The 25,110-nt window shown below is 42.5% G+C and overlaps 1 protein-coding gene across 3 annotated transcripts in view; it reads right to left on the bottom strand.

The window, feature by feature from the left end:
• The window catches only part of usp25 (ubiquitin specific peptidase 25), a 212,928-nt gene that overhangs the window by 120,474 nt on the left and 67,344 nt on the right, over positions 1-25,110 (bottom strand). For all 3 annotated transcript variants that reach the window (XM_043701413.2, XM_043701414.2, XM_043701415.2), the window contains exons 5-6: positions 13,520-13,682; positions 6,440-6,526 (exon numbers count right to left, since the gene is read on the bottom strand). In XM_043701413.2, coding sequence (XP_043557348.2) covers positions 6,440-6,526; positions 13,520-13,682 — 250 coding nt within the window. The remainder of the gene's footprint in view (positions 1-6,439; positions 6,527-13,519; positions 13,683-25,110) is intronic.

Below are 25,110 nucleotides of genomic sequence, written 5' to 3'. Positions count from 1 at the left end.
CAAAATTGAATCCAATACCAATGGTGGACCTGTGAACATCATCCCAATTTCATGAAGCTCATGCCTTTCAGATACAGCCTGAACTCAGGTGTAGCAAGAATGTTTGGTGTTGGTTATATGAGCACCATTTTTATCCTTTACCCAATCATGAAAACAAAGAATCAATAATCTGCTAGATTTACTGCTACTTTGTGAGCACTCCCAAGACCTTCTCTGCACAGTGGTTTTCTGATAAAAGAAAGGACCAGGTGACGCCAACTAGAGACCTGGGCATTTCTTACAAGAATTGGTGAGATTGGCGGTCAAATGGGAATGTATGTAAAGAACAGGCTAATTTAAGTCATGAATGGCTCTATTTCATTTTGGCAAAGTTCTGGGACAAAGTCCTTTGAGAGGACTGCAGAAATAAAATCATCTGCCCAAAGACACGCAGGATGTAAGGAACTTTACCTTACATCTCATATTCTGCATCTCTCCCAACACCTAACTTGGGAGACTTTAATGCCAGGAAGGGGAAGTGTTCTGTTGCTGACTCTGAAAACTGTAATTTTCAAGAGTGAAAAATTAGCAAGTCTGATACAAAAACATATAAATAAAGATGTGTACAGAAAAAGAGAAAATTGTTCAAACATAAAATAAACATTAAATTCATCAAAGGTTAATCGTGTATCCCAAGTTCCACAAATAGTAAGTTACATCATTTAGTAGCAGAAATTGAGGACTGCAGATGCTGGAGAGTCAGTTGATAAAGTGTGGCGCTGGAAAAAGCACAGCAGGTTAGGCAGCATCCGAGGAGCAAGAGAGTCAACATCTCGGGCAGGACCTTTCTTCAGGACATCATGAAGAAGGGTTATGCCCAGAAAATTGATTCTCTTGCTCTTCAGATGCCGCCTGACTTGCTGTGCTTTTTTCCAGTGTCACCACACATCATTTAATGAGCAGCATGGGGTTTTATAGTGCAGGTTGGGAGAGAATGATCGATAGAGGTGAAGGTCAGAAATGTATTTTAGATATTGTGCACATGGGGAAGGACAGTCTGACACACAAAATATTTCCAGTTTCCATCTATGGAGAGACTGTTGTCAGAAGTGGTCAGATAGGGAGTCTGAGAAACAAATCCTGCCCATTAAAAATTTATGTATTGTATCTTCAGTGGAACTCAAATTGTAAAATGGATTAATATACTGCAAATTCGCAAATGAGGTAGGGGTCTCACAGCTCCTCAAAAAACAAATTACACTCATGTGAAAAGGAAACTAAATTTACTGCAAGCACAGGAAGCAAATAAATCTCTCCATGAGCCAGAAGCAGGCTGAAGGAGCTGAAACAAACACTGTTTCCACCTGAGCAAGTCACCATTCGCTGCAGCTTGTCAGCATGGATCAACATGACAATCAGGAATCACTTTTTCCTGCTGAAAGGAAATACTTTTCTCTTTGTATAATTCTGCTTCAATCCAATAATGCTCTTGAATTTGAAATATCTAAGAGGGAAGGCTGAAACAAACACAATTAGAAGCAACTTTCCTCTGCATAATGAAATTCACTATAGTACTTGATTTATCAAGCTAGAACACAGTTCAGTTGTAACAAGGTCTGTCCTTGCATCCCAACATCTGAGTTATATTGGTTGTCCAGTTTTTCTCTGACGAGCTACTGTGCAGAAAGACATGGAAGCTAGGATACTAGCGGAAATAAATATTGACGCCTTGAAAACAGTCCACATTACAAAAGGAGGTCTTAGAAAGCATAAAGTTAAATAAATCTTTGGGACCTGATGAAGTGTATCCCAGGATTTCATGTGAAGTTAGAGAAGAAATTGCAGAGCCCCTAAGCAGTGATATTTGTATTGTCTACAGCCACTGGTAAGATGCAGGGAGATGGGAAGAAGCTAATGTTGTGCCATTATTTGAGAAAGGCTGCAAGGGAAAGCCTGGGAACTATAAGCCAGTGAGTCTGAAGTCAGTGGTGGGGAAGTTGTTGGAGGCAATTCTGAAAGTCAGGATTTAGATGCATTTAGAGAGGCAAGGGTTAATTAGAGATAGTTTTTGAGGGTGTGACCAAGAAGATGGCAGAGCGGTAGACTTTGTCTATGTAGACTTTAGCAAGGCCATTGACAAGGTTCCACACGGTAGACTGGTTCGTAAAGTTAGATCACATGGGATTCAGGGAGAATTTGCTACATGGATACCAAATTGGCTGGAGAGTAATAGACAAGAGCGTGGTAGTGGAAGGTTGTTTTTTGGACTATGACCAGTAGTGTTCCCTAGAGATTGGTGTTGGGTCCATTGCTATTTGTCGTTTATATGAACAATTTGGAAGACAAAAAAGGAAACATGGTTATTAAGTTTGTGGATGACACCAAAATCGGTGACATGGAATACAGTGAAGGTTACCTAAAAGTATAACGGGATCTCGATCAACTGGATCAATGTGCCAAGGAATATTGACGGAGTTTATTTTGAATGAATGTGAGGTGTTGCATTTTGGTCAGATGAACAAAGGCAGTACTTACACAGTTAATGGTAGGGCCCTGGGGAATTTGTCAAACAGAGAGAGGCCTAGGGATTCAGGTATATAGTTCCTTGAAAGTGGTATCACAGGTAGACAGGGTGGGAGAAGAGGCTTTTGGCACACTTGGCTTCATTGCTTAGACCGCTGAGTATAGGAGCTGGGATTTCACAGGGCAGCTATACAAATGTTAGTACACATTTGGAATACTGAGTTCAGTTCTTTGCACCTTGTTATAGGAAGAATGTTATTAAATTGGAGAGAGCGGAGAGAAGATTTACAAGGATGTGACTGGGACTGGAGGGTTTGAGATTTAAGCAGAGACTGGATAGCCTGGGATTTTTTCATTGGAGCATATAAGATTGAGGGGTGACCTTCTCAAGATTTATAAAATCATGAGGGCCATAGATAAGGTTAGAGTAGAGGTGTTCAAACCTAGAGCGCACAATTTTAAGGTGAGAGGGGAAAAACTTAAAAAGGATCTGAAGGGCAACTTTTTTCATACAGAGACTGGTTGGTATATGGAATAAACTGCCAGAGCAAGTGGTAGATGCAGATACAGTTACAACATATAAAATGCATTTGTTCACGTACATGATTAGGAAAGGTTTAAAGGGATATGAGCCAAATGCAGGCAAATGGGATTAGTTTAATTTGGGAAATCTAGTTGGCATAGACAAGTTGGACCAAAGAATCTGTTTCAGTGTTGTAAGATTCTATGACTCTGGATTAGTGGTGCTGGAAGAGCACAGCAGTTCAGGCAGCATCCGAGGAGCAGTAAAATCGACCTTTCGGGCAAAAGCCCTTCATCAGGAATAAAGGCAGAGAGTCTAAAGGGTAGAGAGATAAGCTAGGGGAGGGTGAGGGTGGGCAGAAAGTAGAATAGAATACAATAGGTGAATGGGGGAGGGGATGAAGGTGATAGGTCAGGGGGAGGGTGGAGTCGATAGGTGGAAAAGAAGATAGGTGGAAAAGAAGATAGGCAAGTAGGACAAGTCATGGGGACAGTGCTGAGCTGGAAGTTTGGAACGAGGGTGAGGTGGGGGAAGGGGAATGAGGAAACTTTTGAAGTCCACATTGATGCCCTGGGGTTGAAGTGTTCCGAGGCAGAAGATGAGGCGTTCTTCCTCCAGGTGTCTGGTGGTGAGGGAGCGGCGGTGAAGGAGGCCCAGAACCTCCATGTCCTTGGCAGAGTGGGAGAGGAAGTTGAAATGTTGGGCCACAGGTTGATTGGTGCGGGTGTCCCGGAGATGTTCCCTAAAGCACTCTGCTAGGAGGCGTCCAGTCTCCCCAATGTAGAGGAGACTGCATTGGGAACAACGGATACAATAAATGATATTGGTGGATGTGCAGGTAAAACTTTGATGGATGTGGAAGGCTCCTTTAGGGCCTTGGATAGAGGTGAGGGAGGAGGTGTGGGCGCAGGTTTTGCAATTCCTGCGTTGGCAGGGGAAGGTGCCAGGATGGGAGGGTGGGTTGTAGGGGGGTGTGGACCTGACCAGGTAGTCACAGAGGGAACGGTCTTTGCGGAAGGCGGAAAGGGGTGGGGAGGGAAATATATCCCTGGTGGTGGGGTCTTTTTGGAGGTGGCGGAAATGTCAGCGGATGATTTGGTTTATGCGAAGGTTGGTAGGGTGGAAGGTGAGCACCAGGGGCGTTCTGTCCTTGTTACGATTGGAGGGGTGGGGTCTGAGGGCGGAGGTGCGGGATGTGGACGAGATGAGTTGGAGGTCATCTTTAACCATGTAGGAAGGGAAATTCCACACCCACACCAGATCCCAGCTCCCAGCCCTGCCAAGTTTTCACCATCCCTCCAGACCTCCCCCTCACTGAGGACGAACGATCAGTCCTCAGCAAAGGACTCACCTTCATTCCCCTCCGTCCACGCATCAATAAATTTAATACACGCCATGACGTTGAACACTTCTGCTGCCTCCGCCTCCGAGCTGACTTTCACAATCAGGACTCCTGCCCACCTTCCGAGGACCCCTTCGCCCACCTCCAACACACTGCATCCACCTGGACACCCCACGCTGGCCTATTACCTGCCCTCGACCTCTTCATTTCCAACTGCCGCGGGGACATTAACCACCTCAACCTGTATACCTCCCTCCCCCACTCCAACCTCTCACCCTCACAACGTGCAGCCCTCCAATCCCTCTGCTCCAATCCTGACCTCACCATCAAGCCAGCAGATAAAGGGGGCGCAGTGGTAGTCTGGCGCACTGACCTCTACACTGCTGAAGCCAAACGCCAACTCGAGGACACCTCTTCCTACCGCCTCCTCGACCATGACCCCACCCCCCCATCACCAACCCATCATCTCCCAGACTATACAGAACCTCATCATCTCAGGAGATCTCCCACCCACAGCTTCCAACCTCATAGTCCGGGAACCCCGAACTGCCCGGTTCTACCTCCTTCCCAAAATCCACAAGCCTGACCACCCTGGCCGACCCATTGTCTCAGCATGCTCCTGCCCCACTGAACTCATTTCTACCTACCTTGACACTGCCCTATCCCCCCTCGTCCAGGAACTCCCCACATCCGTTCGAGACACCAGCCACGCCCTCCACCTCCTTCAAGACTTCCGTTTCCCCGGCCCCCAACGCCTCATCTTCACCATGGATATCCAATCCCTCTACACCTCCATCCGCAATGACCAGGGCCTCCAAGCCCTCCGTTTTTTCCTCTCCCGACGTACTCAACAGTACTCTTCAACCGACACTCTCATTCGTTTGGCCGAACTGGTCCTCACCCTTAACAATTTCTCTTTTGAATCCTCCCACTTCTTCCAGACCAAAGGGGTAGCCATGGGCACACGTATGGGCCCCAGCTATGCCTGTCTCTTCGTTGGCTACGTAGAACAGTTGATCTTCCGTAGTTACACCGGCACCACTCCCCACCTCTTCCTCCGCTACATTGATGACAGCATTGGTGCCACCTCGTGCTCCCGCGAGGAGGTTGAGCAATTCATCAACTTCACCAACACATTCCACCCTGACCTTAAATTTACCTGGACCATCTCTGACACCTCCCTCCTCCCCTTCCTGGACCTCTCCATCTCCATTAATGATGACCGACTTGACACTGACATTTTTTACAAACCCACCAACTCCCACAGCTACCTGGATTACAGTTTCCTCATTTCCCCTTTCCCCACCTCACCCTAGTTCCAAACTTTCAGCTCAGCACTGTCCCCATGACTTGTCCTACCTGCCTATCTTCTTTTCCAGCTATCCACTCCACCCTCCTCCTTGACCTATCACCTTCATCCCCTCCCCCTTCTCACCTATTGTACTATATGCTACTTTCTCCCCACTCCCATCCTCCTCTAGCTTATCTCTCCACCCTTCAGGCTCTCTGCCTTTATTCCTGATGAAGGGCTTTTGCCCGAAACATCGATTTTACTGCTCCTCGGATGCTGCCTGAACTGCTGAGCTCTTCCAGCACCACTAATCCAGAATCTGGTTTCCAGCATCTGCAGTCATTGTTTTTACCTAGATTCTATGACCCGATGAGTACATGTCGAGTTTATTGGAATTGTGCTGAAGGAATTAATCATCACCTTCACAACACTATTTCTGGCACTACAGGTGAAACATCATTGGATTATTCCAAAGTTTCTTTTTTAAATTTTCATTTCTTAGTTCAGGAGATGAGGAGGAAATTGGCTGTTTGACTGGTCGGAGAAAGTGAGGATGGATAGGCAAGAATCATGTTAACTTGTTAACAGAAAGGTAGGGGGTAAGATTGGAGATAGAATGGTGATGATGATGCTTCCATGAATTGATTAATTTGAAACTGGTAACACTGAATGCCTGCCTAGGATGAAATTAATTCACTTAGGATCAAAGTGGTGAGATGAATGCCTGTTTTGTCCAGCATCTCATAGCAGCTGCAAGCAAAGAGTCACAGAATTCACGCACCTTTTGATTTTGAGGTACATCCTGAGGATCAGATGGCGGGACATAGTTCAGGACAAGTCTCCGAAACTCGAGCAGATTAAAGAGGGACTAAAGGGAACGAGAAGACAAAAAGGTACATTAACTGCTGCCAGTTTACAAGTCATATAAAAGCAACTCTACGCACACAAAGAAATGAACTTATCAGGAGATAAAAGAAAACACAAAGAAAAGAGATAAAATGAGTAAAAAGAGAAAGATGCAAATGAGAAAACACAATAAACTTGCATTTCTATACTAAGTTTCACAACTTCAATATGTCCCAAATCGCTCTTTAGAAAATGAAGTACTTTTGAAGTGTACTCACTAGTTTTTCCTTGCAGCAGCTGAAAGAAAACCACACATACCCCATAATTGTCCACATGCACACCACATAATCGTTCACACATACAACTATAGTTCAAGAAATATGATGCCAAAAAGAAAAGCAAAAGTATCTGAAGAAAGGAAGATCATGTCAGTAATTGCTTCAGGAATGTTCTTTGCCTAAATAGAAAATGTGTTAAGGGATATCTCAAAGGATTCAATTTAAATGCTGTTAGTGATTGTATTGCATTTCTTAAAAATAAATACAGGAAGAAATTGTTTTTAATATTATTTCATTTACCTGTCTTTTCAAGACTAATATTCCCATTTTAAAATTAACATGTTATTGGACAAACAACATTAATGCAGTTGTATCACCATGTTAGCATTGCACTCCTAGACTCTTTTGGTCACATTAGCTTCCCTACAGTGTGGAAACAGGCCCTTCGGCCCAACGTGTCCACACCGAAGAGTAACCCACTCAGACCCATTTCCCTATGACTAAAGCACCTAACATTATGGGCAATTTAGTACGGCCAAGCCACCTGACTGCACATCTTTGGACGGTGGGAGGAAACCAGAGCACCCGGAAGAGTGCAGACATGGGGAGAATGTGCAAACTCCACATAGACAGTCACCCAAGGCTGGGATCGAACCCGGGTGAGGTTGCAGTGCTAACTACTGAGCCACCGTGCCGCCCTTGGTGCTCATCGTGTCACCAGACGCCTGGACTGAACAAAACGGTCCAAAGCTCCCTACATGGTGCACTCTGTGAAATGAAGTCATTGACATGTACTTGAGATTTGTTTGTACAATTAATTTGAAATGTTTACATTTATAAATTTTGCTACTTTAGCAGCTAAAATAGCTGCAACTGTAAAAGAACAGAAATGTACACTTCGAATAGCTAATAAACCGACTTTGAAAATATGCTGCACAACTTTTGTTAAATGGACGCTCTTATTTAAACAAATTGCTCAGATTGCACAGATGTCTGTTAGGGGAGATAGTAAAGGTGTGATCTAGTCACTGGACTAATAATCCAGAACCCAGGCCAATGTTCTCAGCACATAGGTTCAAATCCCATCATTGCAGATGGTGAAATTTTGACAGAGTAGGCTCGAGAGGTTTAATTGTTTGTGCTGATGCACCCAGTTCTTACGCTCCTATATTCTTATGCACAGACAAAAACAAAATGGATTCAAGTTGTCAGTCACTAACGTCAAGCAGAAGTTGCAACAGCCAATTTGCACAGTGTTAGAGACAAAGAAGACTACAGATGCAGGAATCCAAATTAGACAGGCAGGAGGCTGGAAGAACACAGCAAGCCTGGCAGCATCAGGAGGTGGAGAAGTTCATATTTCGGGTGTAACCATTCTTCAGTCCTTTCTAATTTGCACACAGCAACATTCCACAAACAGCAATGAGATAAATGACCAAATAATATCTTAATGAAGTTGATTGATGGATAAACATTGCCCAGAACATTATCTCCTGGTCTTCTTTGAAATATGGTCTTACATGCCATCTTCATGGGTAAACAAGACCTCTATTGTAATGCTTAATTCCATTTAATATTACAGCATCGCTCAGTACTGCATTGGGGATGTCATGTTGGATTATGTGCTCCATTCTTTATGATGTGCCTTCGACATGAGAGTACTACCACTGAATCATGGCTGATAGGGCTAAACATCAAAAGTGACACACCCCAACTTTCTTGCTTCTCTATTTTGAAGGCTCCCATTCCTTGCTATAAATAACTTCATCAGAATCAGGAGACTTTAATTATCTGGTGTATATTCATATGAGGTTCCCAAGTTATTTGACCATCCAGGTTGTCACAACTGAACATTAACGTGCCCTCAATCTGAAATCCATACGGGTTTTAGGCCAGATGGAGAACCTTGAGAAAGTAGTACTGATGTTGGAGCTTACCACAATGAACCAGTTAAGCTACAAGGTGAGATTGCACAGACTGGGGCCAGAATCCTTGGAATGCAGACAATGAAGAGGTGATTTGGTCAAAGCTTTCAGGATGTTAAGGCGAATAGATTAGGTTGATAAAGAGAAAATACTTTCAGGAGTGAAATTCAGAACCACTTCAGCATACAACAGGATGACAGATGTTCAGAAGCTCTCTTTCACAAATGGGGGCTGATAGAAAAACTGCTGCATTTAAAGCAGACAATGATACAGCTAAAAGCACTGAAAGGCATGATACAAAGGCCAATATATGAGGTATGCTGAGACTCAGCCATGATCTCACTGAATGGTGGGCAGGCTTAAAGACAAAGTGGTCTTTTCCTGTTCCTCCCTTCTTAATGGTGATAACCATGAGTAGCAGTGGCAGGTTGAAAAAAATATTCTCTTCCAGTTCATTTGCCTTGAATAGCCCAGATAGAAATGTTCTGCAATGAAACATTGAGAAATGCCTCCTTCAGTTCGAAGGAACTGCTGCAAAAGTTTAATAAAGGTTTTCAAAATTACAAGGCACTATCAGTGAAAACAAGCAGGTGCACACTTAGGATTATCAGACGAAGAATGAAGACTGAAGTAACAAGAAGTCTGTTTCCTCCCCCACAAGTGGTTATTCAAGCACAGAATATCTTTCCAAAATGATCCGGCAGCATTGGCTATTGAGAACACGATGCACCTACTGGAGCATTCCTTCACAAATCTGACAGACAACTTTGCAGACACAAGAAGGAACAGGCAATCTAATCTGCAATAGTGCATGACCTTATCTGCCTAACAGCCTTTGCTCATATTTCAACATTCATGAAGCTTCAAAGATATCACCTTTCCCATAAAACCATGTTCTGTACATAAATGAGTTGCTAGTAACGTTAGATTCTTTGGTTTTCTGCTTCAGGATTTATAGAACAATTGTACATTTGTAAAGATCCATGTCTAGACTCTCAAATTGGACAGGTTTAGGTGAAATAAAGTCAAACTGTGGCCAATTACTGGGAGAACTCTAATTTCAGAGTCTGAAGTCCCTAACCAGAGATTTAAGTACATAATGTTAGTTAATACTCCAGTATAATACTGACAGAGTGCTGCATTGTTGGAGGGGTCATCTTTCAGGCAAGACGTTAAACCATCTGCTCTCTCAGGTGAAGATCCCCCAATACTATCCAAAGAACAACAGGGACTTCTCTCACATGTCCTTATCCCTGAACCAACTATCAAAAAGCTCACAATATAAACTACTACCTCATTCTGTTTGTCGGAGCTTAATGTGCACAAATTGCTTGCCGTGTTTCCTACATTACAATAGCGACTCTCCTACAAAAGTACCATGCTGGCTGTAAACTGCTGTGCAACTTTCTGAGCTGCTATATAAATACAAAAGATGTTCTTCAGTAAGTTCAGGAAAAACAAAATCACCTGTGCTACAAAGAATGTCCTATGTCAAGGTTAATTAACACAGCAGACACTAGAATCACAGTTTGAAGATTCTTGGGTACAAATGTAAAATTGCACTCAAAATGTTTGGGCAATTCTTCAAGTGAGCACCTTCAAAAAAAGAGAAGAACGTTTTAGCATGGGGCAATGGAATATTCCACGTAAGGTGCAGCCCAGCTGTACACTGTGCACCACAACAGCATGGTGCCATCAGAACACAGGGTGGATGTGTGATTCATGATGCCTGAAACTTCAAGCTTTTGGTCTTGGCTGCTTCTTGGTATGAGATGTTAGCAGTTACAGCGACACCTTTCAATGCCAATTCAATCTAACAACATTTTTTTTAGTCTGAGCAGATTCAGTGCACAGTTGTCACTTCCCACAGAGAATCAATTGGGTGAGTGGTAAATGGCAAAGGAAGAAGAACTTGAGGTGAAAATTATTTTCCACATGGCAAGTAAGCATTCTTAGAAGTAATTCATAGGGCATTTCTGTCCATAACACCTGACTTATGAGGGTTCCAAATAAGCATGTGAAAGTCAATGGAAGCCCTATGAAGTCATTAATCCTAAATAACGTTTTGCCAAGTTGTAATGGATCTCATGCAGTGGGACAGTGATGATCACTTGTTTACACCTACTCTGAATGGCAGGTGATTGCAAATCATGGACACTTTTATAAACATATTATATAAAGTGCAGTTGACATCAAGTGCACAAGGTTCTTTCTTCACTGTCATTCATGCTCCACATCAATAATTATCCTCCATGTTCTTCTCCCCATTCCCACCCCCGTCCATGGGGGCAACTTTCCCCACCATAATGTGCACACAGCCTCCCTCCCCCAACATCACATCAATCCACTCTGGCACCCACTCTGTGCACCCAACACACCCAAGCTTCGACTCTCACGTCCCTCCCTCCAAGTCAATGTCATATTTACCCACAAAATGCTTAGCATCTCTGCTCAATTCTCAGGGAGAAAGTGACGACTACAGACGCTGGAGATCAGAGTTGAGAGTGTGGTACTAGAAAAGCACAGCAAGTCAGGCAGCATCCGAGAAACAGGAGAGTCGACGTTTTGAGCACAAGCTCTTCATCAGAAATGATGCAGATTCTCTGCAGCTCAATTCTACATGACCACCACCAACACACACAGCAACCCTCCACAACTCAGCTCCTTTCTCTTCCCCTGCATGGTTAATATACAGGACTAAACAAAATTCAATTTGGTTGCAAATAGCCTCACTACTGATTGTCTAGGCCCATGTATAAAGAACAATTCATTCAAAGTAGCTAGACAATGAGCAGAGGCAATTATACACAAGCATAGGTCAGTAAATCAAGGATTATGGGAAAAGGCAAGGAAGTGGAGTTGAGCATTATCAGATCAGACATGATCTCACTGAACAGTGGATCTGTATGGGCTGAATAGCCTAGTTTGCTCCTACGACTTGTAGTCTTATGGTGTAGCTGGGGGTCAGGAGCAAATCACCCAAAGAAAAAGATTACTCACATTGTCAACGCTATCCAATATAATGACTGAACTGGTCACAGTCAGTATTCTAACATCTGAAGACCAGGAACAAAATAAGTTCAATATTTTGGTTGTTCCATCTTTTAAAACAAAATCACTTTCTGATCACAATGTCAACCCAGTAGGATGCATCGCCCTCCAATCGTAATTCCTTAAAGCTTCTTGCTGCACCCAGAGTCATCTGGAATATATGCACCTTCTCCCTTCTGCAAGAATGGGGACTCCACTATCCCTGGTTTACCTCCTCAAAAAGTTATCTTTGGACTAAAATGCTTCACTTTTTCAGAGCTGGCATTTTCTTCTGTCATTTCTGTTGTGTGGGTGTAAGAGGAACTGGTGTTTCCCATTTGCCTCCACTTCTGGATTCTGATGCTTGCATCCTCCCCACCTTTTATTTTACTTTAGAGATTTATAGGTCATTATTGATAAGCCTAAGAGAAGGTTGATGGACACTATCTTATTCGAAAAGAGAAATTAAGAGAAGGTAATCAATAAGAAACAATTAGGAGGTTCATCAGCTAGTGTTTGAACATTTTGCAGAACAATAAGGCAACTTGGGGCAATAAAAGAGTTCAACAGTTTAAGAAAGAACAAATGAAAGAAAGAAGGAGCAGCACAGCTCATAAACATCGTGACGGTAAAATTCGCAGGAGCAAAGGCAGCATTAAAAAAAAACCAGACAGGAATTTGCTTATTCAATGCAAGGCCAGAATTTAGCAACCAAGAAGTGGGTCTTCTTCCAATGAACTCTGAAGCAGTGAAGGGAGAAACAGCGAGAGAGAAAATGACTTTCTGCCAATGAAGGCTTATGATGTTCTCAGGAAATACACTGTGCTGTAAAATGGGAGCAATTTACTCAGTAAGCATAGTCAGTAAGCACAGCAAGCTGTCCCATAAAAGAAAACCAAGTACAACCAGTATAAACAAACAAGTGAGTCACTCAGAAGGGAACTGCTACCTGATCCATGGTATCACTTCCAGACTCATCTGTTTCTTAGACAGCAGCTGTCAGGGTGGGGGGTGTTTAAAGGAGAGAGAGAGAACAGTGCAGCTAACTCAAACTGTTCTGGAACTCAGTGGTATTTCACCATCCCCCATTCACAGTGAGCAAAGCCCTGTGCTGGATCTGTATCAGGTTAATGCCACTATTTGTTTTGAGCACATCTCACACCATAGATTACAGAATCACTCAGTCAATGCATTCAAAAACACAGAAAACTGCTATCCTAGTGGAGCATATAGGTTCCATCTTTCGAATGCGACATTAAACCGAACACTTATTTTCCCTATCAGGTGGATGGGAAAGATGCACAAGTGTTGTTTTGAAGTGAAATGGGGAAGCTTCCCTCCACTGTTGTTGTTCAACCAACGTTGCAAAAATCAATGATTTGATCACTCTTTTTTTTATATCTGGGATCTTTCTGGACAGAAATTGGCTGAGGCATTTCCACTATTACAACACAAAATACTTTACAGGCTCGAGAAGTGATTTGGGAGACCCTGGAGTTGTGAAATACACTAAATAAGTGCTGAAAGACTCCGTCTTTGAAAGGTCGGTTTTCCCAAGACCCGAGTCTGTAATTCACTGGACAGCCCACCACATCTCAAGATGGAGGGCAGAGTCGGGCTCAATCCCAACTCCACTTGCAATGGGATAATCTTATGACTCTCATTCTGCACATCCCGCGGTGAAGAAATGATATGCCTGGGTGGAACTCTGAAATACAGGGTAGAAAGGGGCTCCAGGAGAAATGAAATTGTTTGGACTGAAACAACAAACTGTGTTCTCACCTGAATGACAGCACTGAACCAGCAGGTGTTTCCTACATTCTTCAGCCCAACAGGACAGCTCTCCTGTCGCTTCCGATCATACGGATTTATTGAGTCACTCCATACCTCCCCTTGCGTCCTTTTCAAGCTTGCCTTGTTTTCTGCGATACTGGCTTCCAACACTCTTAGCGACAAGAAAAATAAAACATGTATTATCAGCTAAAAGTGTCCAGACCAAGTTAGAAATGATCCTTGTCAACTGACAAGAAGCATAAAGAAGCACCTGATCCCATTTTCATTCTTCTATTCAGACACTTTCATCCTGATTGTTCATTAAAACTTACAAGTTTCATTTGTTCTTCCAAACACAAGCTGTGTCCAAGTAGAACATTTCACATGTGTAAAGACCAAGGCAAACACTGGCAGCAAGAGTAATTTTCAGGTCATGGGCTTGTGATGTTGCACAAGAAGCCTATCGCACATTAAAGAGGGTCGAGGTAAATATTTTTCTGTTGCATTAGTATTAATGTACTAAGGTAATCAAAGGCTGATATTTAATTCACATAATTTCACAAAAAATGATCAATACACAACAGTTTCAATATAAATAATTAAAAATTTGTTTTTGTATAAAAAAAGATTTCATAATCACCAGTCATGCTACTTTGAATGCTGAATAAGTACCATTCACCTAGTTATTGAGTTGTGGGGATCTGCAACAGATTTTAATGTTGAACGAAGAGTAGAACTAGGTCAATAAATGACAAACTGTAGAAATTTAAAAAGAAACTGCTGGAAAAACTAAGCAGCATCTGTGGCGAAAAAGTAGAGTTATGTTTCAGGTCCAGCGATCCTACTTCAGAACTGACTGGAGATAGGAAAAGGTTGGTATTTATGCAGAAGATGGGACGATAGGCGGTAAAATGATTGATGGATGTGGAGCGCAGAGAGAGAGAACAATAGTAGGACAGAAAAGGGAGTGGTAAATGTCAGCCAGAGCAAATCAATAGCTGCTAATGGCGACCCTCGGCAGCTGACAATGGGCTTTGCGTGGTAGCTGCCCATGAGATGACAAGGCCTGGTGTGTGGGAGTTGGGGAAAACATATGAGACAAGGTGTTCAGGCCCTAAAATTATCGGACCCGATATTGAATACTGAAGGCTGCAGATTTCCCAAGCACAAAATGAGATACCACATCTCCCTGGGATCCATCTTCACCAGATACACCAATCTTTACCTAACTGCAATCGTTCTGAAGGACCACTGGAACTGAAATGTTAATACTGCTTTCTCTCTACAGATGCTGCCAAATCTGTTGAGTTTTTCCAGCAATTTCTACTTACATTTCTGATTTCCAACACCCACATTTCCTTGGGCTTTCTTTTGTAAACTGTAAAAACTGATATGAAAACATTGCTGTCTCTCAAAAATGGGTAAAGCAGAATTTGCGCACTGGCTGAAATGCCATTCTTGGTGTGGTCCACTAAATGTATGCAGCTCTATTGTCATTACTACAGGAAATAAACAATGGGAAATGCAATACACAAGTACAATTTTTTTTATTTTTAATGAACTACCCGCAAATTCTGTGCACAAAGTCAAAAATGTTACAACTTGGGTAACTGTGCTGATATTGAGCAACTCCAGCATTGGTTCACTTCAAGAACGTAAGGGGCAGGAGTAGGCTGTCTGGCCCTTCGAGCCTGCTCCACCACTCAATAAAGATCACGGCTAATCTTTTCATGGACTCAGCTCCACACACCCGCGTTTTCACCATATCCCTTAATTTATTTATTTTTCAAAAATATATCTACCTTAGCTTTAAAAGCGATTACTTAAACAGCATCAAGTACTTCACTGTGCAAGGAATTACCTAGATTAACAATCCTAGATTAACAATTAAGTTCCTTCTCAGTTCAGTTCTAAACCTGCTTTCTCTAATCTTGAGGCCATGCCCTCTTGTCCTAGTCTCACTTCCCAGTGGAAACATCCTATCTATTTCTATTTTATCAATTCCTTCATAATTTTATGTTTCTATAAGATCCCCTCTCATTCTTCTGAATTCCAATAAATATAATCCCAGTCTACTCAGTCTGTCCTCATAAACCAACCCCCTCAACTCCGGGATCAACCTAGTGAACCTCCTCTGCACCCCCTCCAGTGCCAGTACAGCCTAACTCAAGTAAGGAGACCAAAACTGCACACAGCACTCCAGGTGTGGCCTCACCAGCACCTTGTACAGCTGTAACATGTTAGAAATGGGGAAAAACATTGTTTTTACAGATATAGAAAAAGCATACAGAAAAGGGGTACAGCAAGAGAACTATTAACTCTGCAGGTATTTAGGGAAGAGTATCTCTACTTTTCAGTGTATAATTGTGGTTAATTAAATACTAACTTTGGTGTGTAATTATTATAGCAAATAAGTTCTTTTTAAAAATTATGTTTTCAGCAATAAGCTGAGATAACCGAAATGCTTGGGCTATACAAAATGATACAAGTTAATGAAATGTCCGAGGATGGAATGTACCAGCAGAATTGATACAAAATGTTAAACCAGATCTTGATGTACTGTCGACAAAATAATGTGTGTGTCAGCACTTACAGGGAGGAAGGTTGTCAACCTGGGGAAGGGGGCAATGGGCGTGGAGCATAGATGGGCAGAGGCAAAATACTGAGAGAGATTGGGTAATGCAGGAGTCGGGAGAGGTGACCTCACGCAGCTCAAAAGTATAACTGTGTAGTAGTTTGAATAATCATCACTTCAATTGCTTTCTGCAATTGGGGTTCTTTCTTGCAAGATCGTAAAATAAATTGTCTGGTTTCCAGCTTTGGTGGTCTCGTATAATTTTATTGAGTTTGTTTCTTACAATAATCTCTCTGCTTTTAACTCAACCCCTTTAGCAATGGAGGACAAAATTCCATTTGCCTTCCTAATTACTTGTACCTGCAGACCAACCTTCGGTGATTCATGCACAAGGACACCAGGGTCCCTCTGCAAGCCAGCATGCTGCAACTTTTTACCATTCAAGTAATAATCTCCTACCAAACTAAATGACTTCACATTTACTAACATTCTATTCCAACTGCCAGACCTTTGCCCACTCCCTCAATGTATTTATGTCCCTCTGCAAAGTTTCACAGTCCTCTGCACACTTTGCTCTGCCACTCATCTTAGTGTCATCAGTAAATTTTGACACCGTACACATGGTCCCCAACTCCAAATCATCAATATAAATTGTGAATAATTGTGGTCCCAACACCGATCACTGAGGCATCCCACTGGCTACTGATTGCCAGCCTGAATATCACTCATTTATCCCCACTCTTTGCTTCCTGTCAGTCAAGCAATCCCCTATCCACACTAATACTCCACCCGTAACACCGTGCATCCTTATACAGCAGCCTCATGTGCGGCACCTTGTCAAAGGCCTTTGGAAATCTAGGTACACCACATCCACTGGGTCCCTGTTGTTCATCTTGCTTGAAATGTCTTCATCGAATTCCAAAGGATTTGTGAAGCATAACCTGCCTTTCATAAACCTATGCTGCAGGTCATCTCAAATTTCTTTTGAGATGACCTGCTATTTCTTCCCTGATAATAGACTCAAACATCTTTCCGGTAAAAACGAGGACTGCAGATGCTGGAAACCAGAGTCTAGATTAGAGTGGTGCTGGAAAAGCACAGCAAGTCAGGCAACATCCGAGGAGCAGGAAAATCGACGTTTCGGGCAAAAGCCCTTCATCATGAATAGAGGCAGGGTGCCTGCAAAGTGGAGAGATAAATGAGAGGGGGGTGGGGAGAAAGTAGCAAAGAGTACAATGGGTGAATGGGGGTGGGGAATGAAGGTGATAGGTCAGAGAGGAGGGTGGAAAGGAAGATAGGCAGGTAGGACAGGTCATCAGGTGCTGAGCTGGAGGGTTAGAGCTGGGGTGAGGTGGGGGAAGGGGAAATGAGGAAACTGGTGAAATCCACACTGATGCCATGGGGTTGAAGTGTTCCGAGGCGGAAGATGCAGATTCAAGCATCTTCCCCACTACAGAGGTTAGGCTCACTGGTCTATAATTCCCCATCTTTTGCCTACTTCCCTTTTTAAACAGTGGCGTCACATGTACTATTTTCCAGTCTGCTGGGACTGCTCCGGACTCCAAGGAAGACTAAGGTTTAACCTTATTCTGCACAATTCCATTAGGTGCTCTGAAATAGGGTGCATCATAGATGCCCATTCTTTTACTCTCTGTACTGAGGTGTACAATGAAGTCTTAAGGATTGGAGATGACATAAATAACTTGAAAGCACAATGACTCTCGCCCCAGTTTCTCAGACAAACCCCTTCCCCCCACCCTTCAATATGACCAAAAACGATAAACTGCTCCTTCTCCCCCGAGCTCAAAATGAAAGACAGAACAAGGTGCGTGCAAGTGATTTACTCACCTCACAAAGACCCTTACAGCTAGCAAAGGAAGCGGACTTCTCGCCCATTACTCTGTGCTGGATTCAAATGCAAATCTCATTAAGGAAAACAGAATCTGTACTAACAAGATAAGGAGAAACCTATTGACTCCGTGTGCACCAACTCTGTACAGGATTTTTAAGATTTGTTTTCTCCTAATTTCTTTCCCCTCTAACACTGGGGACTATCTCTAAAGCATCAGAAGCTTTGCAACACCTCATCCAAATAGATGCTTTACACACATGGATGAACAGAGATCATCAAAAGGCTATTCAACCATAGAGCCATCAGAACTGAACTTGATAGTCACAACATGCATTTTACACCACCAAGAGTTGCGCCAGTCAGTGGAGGTTTTCTCACTTCCCCACCAGTCTCAAGTATAGCTCAATAACTAGCAGTCTTGAATCGTAAAATCAGGGGTTCATGTCCTACTCTTGACACTGCTAGATAAAACACAGACTGATATTTCCATTGCTGAACTGAGTGAGTGTTCCAGTTTCAGAAGGGCTGCCTTTCAGATAAGAGATTAAATCTATCAAAGATTTCATAACAGCAGGATTCCCACCCCGTGCCTTGACCAATACTTATCCTCCACTCAATATTCCTAATTTAAAAAAGTATCTGTCCTTGGTAATGCTGCTGCCTGTATAATCTTGCTGTGCACAAAGTGGCTGATTTTCCTATGTTACACTTTAAAAGGACTTCATTGGTGTAAACCACTCTGCCATGTGCTGAGGAAGTGAAAATCACTATATAAATTTAAGAATTTATTTTCACACCTCTAAAGATGAGTTAACTAGGATTGAAAAAGAGGAACTTTCTATCTTTCATAGCTCTTCTCCACACCTTGGCTAAACTAAACCAACAAGCTCATCTTTTTTCATTGAAATGCATGAAAAGGTGGGTGTCAAAACTTCAAAGTCACAAAAGCAGAGGGGATTGGGGTGTGTTGTGAAGTTGGTGCATTCTGCTGAAAACCATTTCCAGTTATTCAGTGTGATCAAGCTTTTAATAGAGGGTGATATCCAAAACATGCAGTATAACAAATCATCAAGGCTCCCTCGACAGCATCTTCTAAATCCCTTACCTCTACCATCAAGAAGAACACGAACACCTTCAAGTTCCTATCACAGCCACACACCAGCCTGACTTAGAATTATATTACCATTCCTTCAGTGTCACTGGATCAAAACCTTGGGAACTTGCTCCTTAACAGCACCATGGCTGTCCCCACACTCCAAGGACTGCAGTGGTTTAAGAAGGCACCTCACCATCATTGTCTCTGGGGCAATTAGGAATGGGCAATAAATACTGGTCTTGGCTGTGACACCCATATCCTGTGAAGTAATCTTTAAGGAGGGGGCACATGGCACAGTGGTTAGGACTGTTGCCTTACAGTGCCAGAGACCTGGGTTCAATTCCCACTTCAGGCAACTCTCTGTGTGGAGTTTGCACATTCTCCCAGTGTCTGCGTGGGTTTCCTCCGGGTGCTCCGGTTCCTCCCACAGTCGAAAAATGTGCAGGTCAGGTGAATTGGCCATGCTAAATTGCCCGTAGTGTTAGGTGAAGGGGTAAATGTAGAGGAATGGGTCTGGGTAGGTTGCTCTGCGGAGGGTCAACGTGGACTTGTTGGGCCGAAGGGCCTGTTTCTACACTGTAAGTAAGCCAATCTAAAAAAATTCTGAGGTCAATCACAGGTGAGAATTATCCTCCATATGATCAGGCTCAATGACAAAATCCCAGAACAAGTTATTGGAAAGGATTCTGAGAGATGGGATTCATGATGACTTGGAAAACCATAGTTTAATTAGAGATAGTCAGCATGGCTTTGAGAATGGCAGGTCATGCCTCACAAACCTTATTGAATTCATTGAGCATGTGACAAAGCACATTAATGAAGGTAGAACACTAGATGGGGTGGACATAGATTGTAGCAAGGTGTTTGATAAGGTTCCCCATGGTCGGCTCATTGAGGAAGTAAGGAGGCAAGGGATACAGGGAAATTTGGCTGTCTGGATACAGAATTGGTTGGCCCACAGAAAACAGAGCGTGGTAGTAGAAGGAAAGTATTCAACCAGGACCTCGGGACCAGTGGTGTTCTGCAACCTCTGATCTTTGTGAATTTTATAAATGACTTGGATGAGGAAGTGGAAAGGTGGGTTAGTAAGGTTGCCGATGACACGAAGGTTGGTGGAGTTGTGGATAGTGTGGAGGGCTGTTGTAAATTGTAACAGGACATTGACAGGATACAGAACTGGGCTGAGAAGTGGCAGATGAAGTTCAAACTGGAAAATTATGAAGTGATTCATTTTGGAAGGTTGAATTTGAATGCCGAATACAGGCTAAAAGGCAGGATTCTTGGCAGTGTGGAGGAACAGAGGGATCTGGGGGCCCACGTTCATAGGTCCTTTAAAGTTGCCACCCAAGTTGATAGTGTTGTTAAGAAGGCATATAGCATGTTGACTTTCATTAGCACCTGGATTGAGTTTAAGAACTGTGAGGTTTTGCTGCAGCTCTATCGAGCCTTGGTTAGACCACACTTGAAATACTTGTTCAGTTCTTGTCACCTCATTACGGGAAGGATGTGAAAGCTTTAGAGAGTGTGTAGAGGAGATTTGCCAGGATGCTGCCTGAACGGGAGAGCACATCTTATGAAGAAAGGTTGAGGGAGCTAAAGGCTTTTCTCACTGGAATGACGAAAGGTGAAAGGCAATTTGATAGAAGTGTACAAAATGATGAGAGGCATTGATGGACTGGATAGTCAGAGAACTTTTCCTGGGGCATAAATGGCTATCACGAATGGGCATAATTTTAAAGTGATTGGAGAAAGGTTTTGTGGAGATGTCAGAGGTAGGTTCTTGACACAGAGTGTGGTGGGTGCGTGGAATGCACTGCCAGCAGTGGTAGTAGAGTCAGATACATTAGGAACATTTAAGCAACTCTTGGATAGACACATGGATGAAGGAATAAAATTAAGGGTATATAGGTTAGTTTAATCTTAGAGTAGGATAAAAGGGCGACACAACTTCAAGGGCCGAAGGGCCTGTACTATGCTGTACTGTTCCAAGGAGAATACACAGAAATTTCGAAAAAAGAAACTGAAAAAACAACAAGCCTGAAGGAATCAAAACTGAGACTGAAAAGTGAAACTGCACATGAAATGAGGAAGTATGCAGTGCCTGACATAATTCACAAGTTCATCAGAAACCTGAGCCCTGTCAGTGGAATATAAATAGGCATTATAAGTACATGTCTGTTACATACGCTATTTATAATAGAATGGTGCAGAAAAGGCTCAAACGTGTGAATGAAGTGTTACTTTGATGGCACTTCAGCAGCTTTCAAAGGTCACAAGGAAGCTACTGAGAGGAAAATGCAGACTCTGACATTCCTACTTCACCAACAAGGTATTATCAACTGAACTGGAGAAAAATAGAAAAGAAGCAAAACCATAAACATTCCAGTGGGCACAACTTCCTCACAAATTAATGACTTTGAATGAATTTTTAATTTGATCCATCAGTTTCATATATGTTTTCCTTTAATTGTAATATTCAATCCCCTCAGTCACAGGGGTTCACTCCAGGAGCTGCTTATGACAATGTCTATGAGGAAAACATCTTCAGCTGCTTCATCAATGACCTTCCCTTCCTCAAAAGGTAAGAGGTCGTGACATGCAGTTAGGGTTTTGCCTGGACTATCCAGTTCCTGACCTTGGTATAAACATGGAGCAGAGTTTAACTTCAGAGGTGATACTAGAGTGGCTGCCTTTGACATGAAGGTAGCATTTGGGCAAGTTTGGTATGAAGGAGCTCCAGGAAAAATAGAATCGGCAGGAGCAGCTCCTCTCTGCTGGTTGGAGTCATATCTGGCACCCAGGAAGTTAGCTGCAGTTGTTGGAGCCAATCATTTCAATCCTAATCAATTACTACATAACCTTCTCAGGGTAGTGTCCTAGGTTCAACCAACTTTAGCGACTTGATCTTCCCACCATAACATTAGAAGTGGAAATGCTCGCTGATGATTGCATGCTGTTTAGTCCCATTTACAACTTGCCAAACATGGAAGCAGTCCAGACCCAAATGCAGCAATATCCAGGTTTGGGCTGACAAGTGGCAAGTAACATTACTCGTCATACAAGTGACATACAATGACCACCTCCAACATGACAGAATCTAACCATCATACCTTGACATCAATTGTATTACCACTGCAAATCCTGAAGTTCAGCACTGATCAGAAACAGAACTGAATTTCCCATATAAATATTGTGGCTACAAGAACAGGTCAAAGACTAGGGATTCTGCAGCAAGCAACTCACCTGCTGAATTCCCTGAGCCCGTCCACTATCTATAAGACACAAGTCAGGGATGTAATGGAATACGTCTCCATTTGCCTGGATGAGTACAGCTCCAACAATACTCAGGAAGCTTTGACACCATCCAGAATAAACTGGCTTGCTTGATTAGCACTACATCCATAAAAGTTCATTCTCTCCACTACTGATACACTCAGTAGCATCAAGATATACCATCTACAATTCTACAGTGAATCTGTTTTTCACTCTTTTAGGAAGTTGAACCAAAATCATTACAACTGCGATGAACGATGTTTTCACTTGGAAAAAATACACATATTTTGCGTGATATGATGGTCCTCTTAAAAGGGGAGGCAAACATTTAGACGCATTATCACCAGACTATTAATCTAGAAACTCAACTAATGTTCTGGGAAGCTGGGTTCAAATCCTGCTGTGGCAGATGGTGAAATTAGAATTCAACAAAAATAATCTGGAATTATGGGTCGAATGATGACCAGGAACCTGCGCTGAATATTGAGAAAGCCCTTCTGAACTCACTAATGCTCTTTAAGGAAAGAAATCTATCATCCTTACCTAGTCTAGCCTACATGTGACTCCAATGTGGCTGATTCTTAACTGTACTCTGGGCAATTAGGGATGGGCAATAAATGCTGGCCTCACCAGAGATGCCCACAAGTGAACACCAAAAAAAAAGAGATACCGCTGAAAGAGTTATATCATCAGTGGCTAACAGCAACTGATGATATAACCAAGTTACCAAGAAGATAAACAAGAGGAAAGGAGTCAAGAGTTATAGGAGTACACAGATTATGGGTGTGGGCTGTTCCCAGCAGTTTTGGTTTTCTCTTTTAGTTTTAACCAGGCTGCCTGCAGAACAGAAACAGAGAGAGAGAGAGAGAGAGAGAGAGAGAGAGAGAGTGAGTGAGTGAGACACAGAGAGAGAAAGAGACAGACAGACAAACAGAGAGATGAAAGGGATTTGGAGGGGCAACCTTGTAGAGGTAAACTAAAGGCCCAAGACATTTCCACCTGTATACACAGCTTTGAAACAGTCCTCATACAAATGGTTAATATTTCAATTTTTGGTAAACATCTTATTTGGGATTTAGAGTGTAAGTCAAATGGCTGCATAAGTGTAGACAAGAACGCGATTAAACGGGTCGATTTACACTATAAGTAACTGAGTCCTTTATATTTTAAATATTTTAATACAACTATTTAACTGAGTATTTGATTATTACTAATGATGTTTCTTGATTTTTTTTATAATAAAATCTTTATGATTTAAATCCTGCTGCTTCTTGAGTTTTCATTTTGAAAAAAAATTACAAACTTCACCAAATTCAAAGCACAACCCACTGCAATTAAAAACCTCAGCTACTGACTTTTTTTTCAATTATCAGATTTTTCCTGTACCAACTGGAAACAATTCTCTCTCTCTGCTGAGGAACATTGGAACATTGAACTCAGGAGCAGTAGCCCCCACCAAATCCTCTCATTTTTGAACACCTCTGCCAAATTTCCTCTTGAACATCTCTGCTCTAAGAATGAAAAAGCAGCTTCCCTCGTATCTCCAACTTAACCAAAGTCTCTCAGCCTGGCACTATTTCAATAATGCATGTGTCATGCCGTTCCCCTGCCTCAGTCGAAGCAAGATGCTCAGAGACACAGTATGGTTTTACCTCCTTCATCTTTATTCCAGGCCCTGGAGGGAGAGAGAACAATTGCCCATGTGCACAGAGACATGAGTTCTCAGCCTCCTCTCAAACAGCAGTTTCTTAATGAAATATAGAGTCATTTACAGGGAGGAGGATCCAGATAAGGGAACATACACATTACAATCAGCGAGTGTCAACAGTAAAGATTAAGCCATCTGCTGTTATACAATGAATGTTGTTAAATTTGTTAACTGGCTTCACATAATGGATACTTTTCCCCTTATTAACTGACCTTACATGCTGATAGCTTCCAATATTGTTAAATGACTCTACATAATGAATGCTTTTCCCCTTTGTTAACCCATTACCCTTGCCTCCAGCACCCCATTGTTAACTGCAAGTTCATATCTGATCTGAGTCATGCTCAACTGAACCTCTTGTTTCACAAAACTCAAAACTTAACTCTTTCCCTGCCTGCTTATACCCGACACACATTCTCACATGTATCATCGAAGGTTTGTGTGCACGTACAGCAAGTAATTGAAAAGCTTATAGAATGCTGCTTCATTCCGAGGAGAATTGAATTCAAGAGAAGGATGGTTATGCTTCATCTATACAGGAAATTGGTGAGACCACATCTGGAGTACTGAGTAAAGTACTGGTCATCGTACTTATGGATGGATTTTAATGTATTGGCTGAAGTTCAGAGAAGATTTACTGGACTAATATCTGGCATTAGTAGATTACCTCCTCAGGACAGGCTAAACAGACTAGGCCTGTATCCTTTAGAGTTTAGAAGAGTCAGTGATGACTTAAGTGAAATAGAAGATCCTGAGAGGATGTTAACAGGTGGATGTTGAAAGCATATTCCCTCTTGTGGGAGAATCAAGAACGAGGGTCACAGTTTAAAAATAAGGGGCCGTCTTCTTTTAAAACACAGATGAGGAAACATTATTTTCTCTCAGAAAGTTAAGTGTCCTTGGAATTCCCTTCTTCAAAAGGGAGCATATACAGAATCTTTCAATATCTTTAACGCAGAGGTAAATAAGATTCTTATCAAGGGTGATGAAAGATTACTAGGGAAATGCAGGAATGTAGAGTTAAGGTGAAACTCAGATCAGCCATAATTTTATCAAACGGCAGAGCAGTTTCGCTGGGCCGAGTGGCCTATTCTTC

The sequence above is a fragment of the Chiloscyllium plagiosum genome, unplaced genomic scaffold (genome assembly GCF_037043375.1).
Source record: "Chiloscyllium plagiosum isolate Xiang-an unplaced genomic scaffold, Cpla_swu_hap1 HiC_scaffold_12, whole genome shotgun sequence".
Classification (NCBI taxonomy): Eukaryota; Metazoa; Chordata; class Chondrichthyes; order Orectolobiformes; family Hemiscylliidae; genus Chiloscyllium; species Chiloscyllium plagiosum.
Note: the sequence above shows the minus strand (reverse complement) of the source record. Positions and strands in the feature narration are given on the sequence as shown.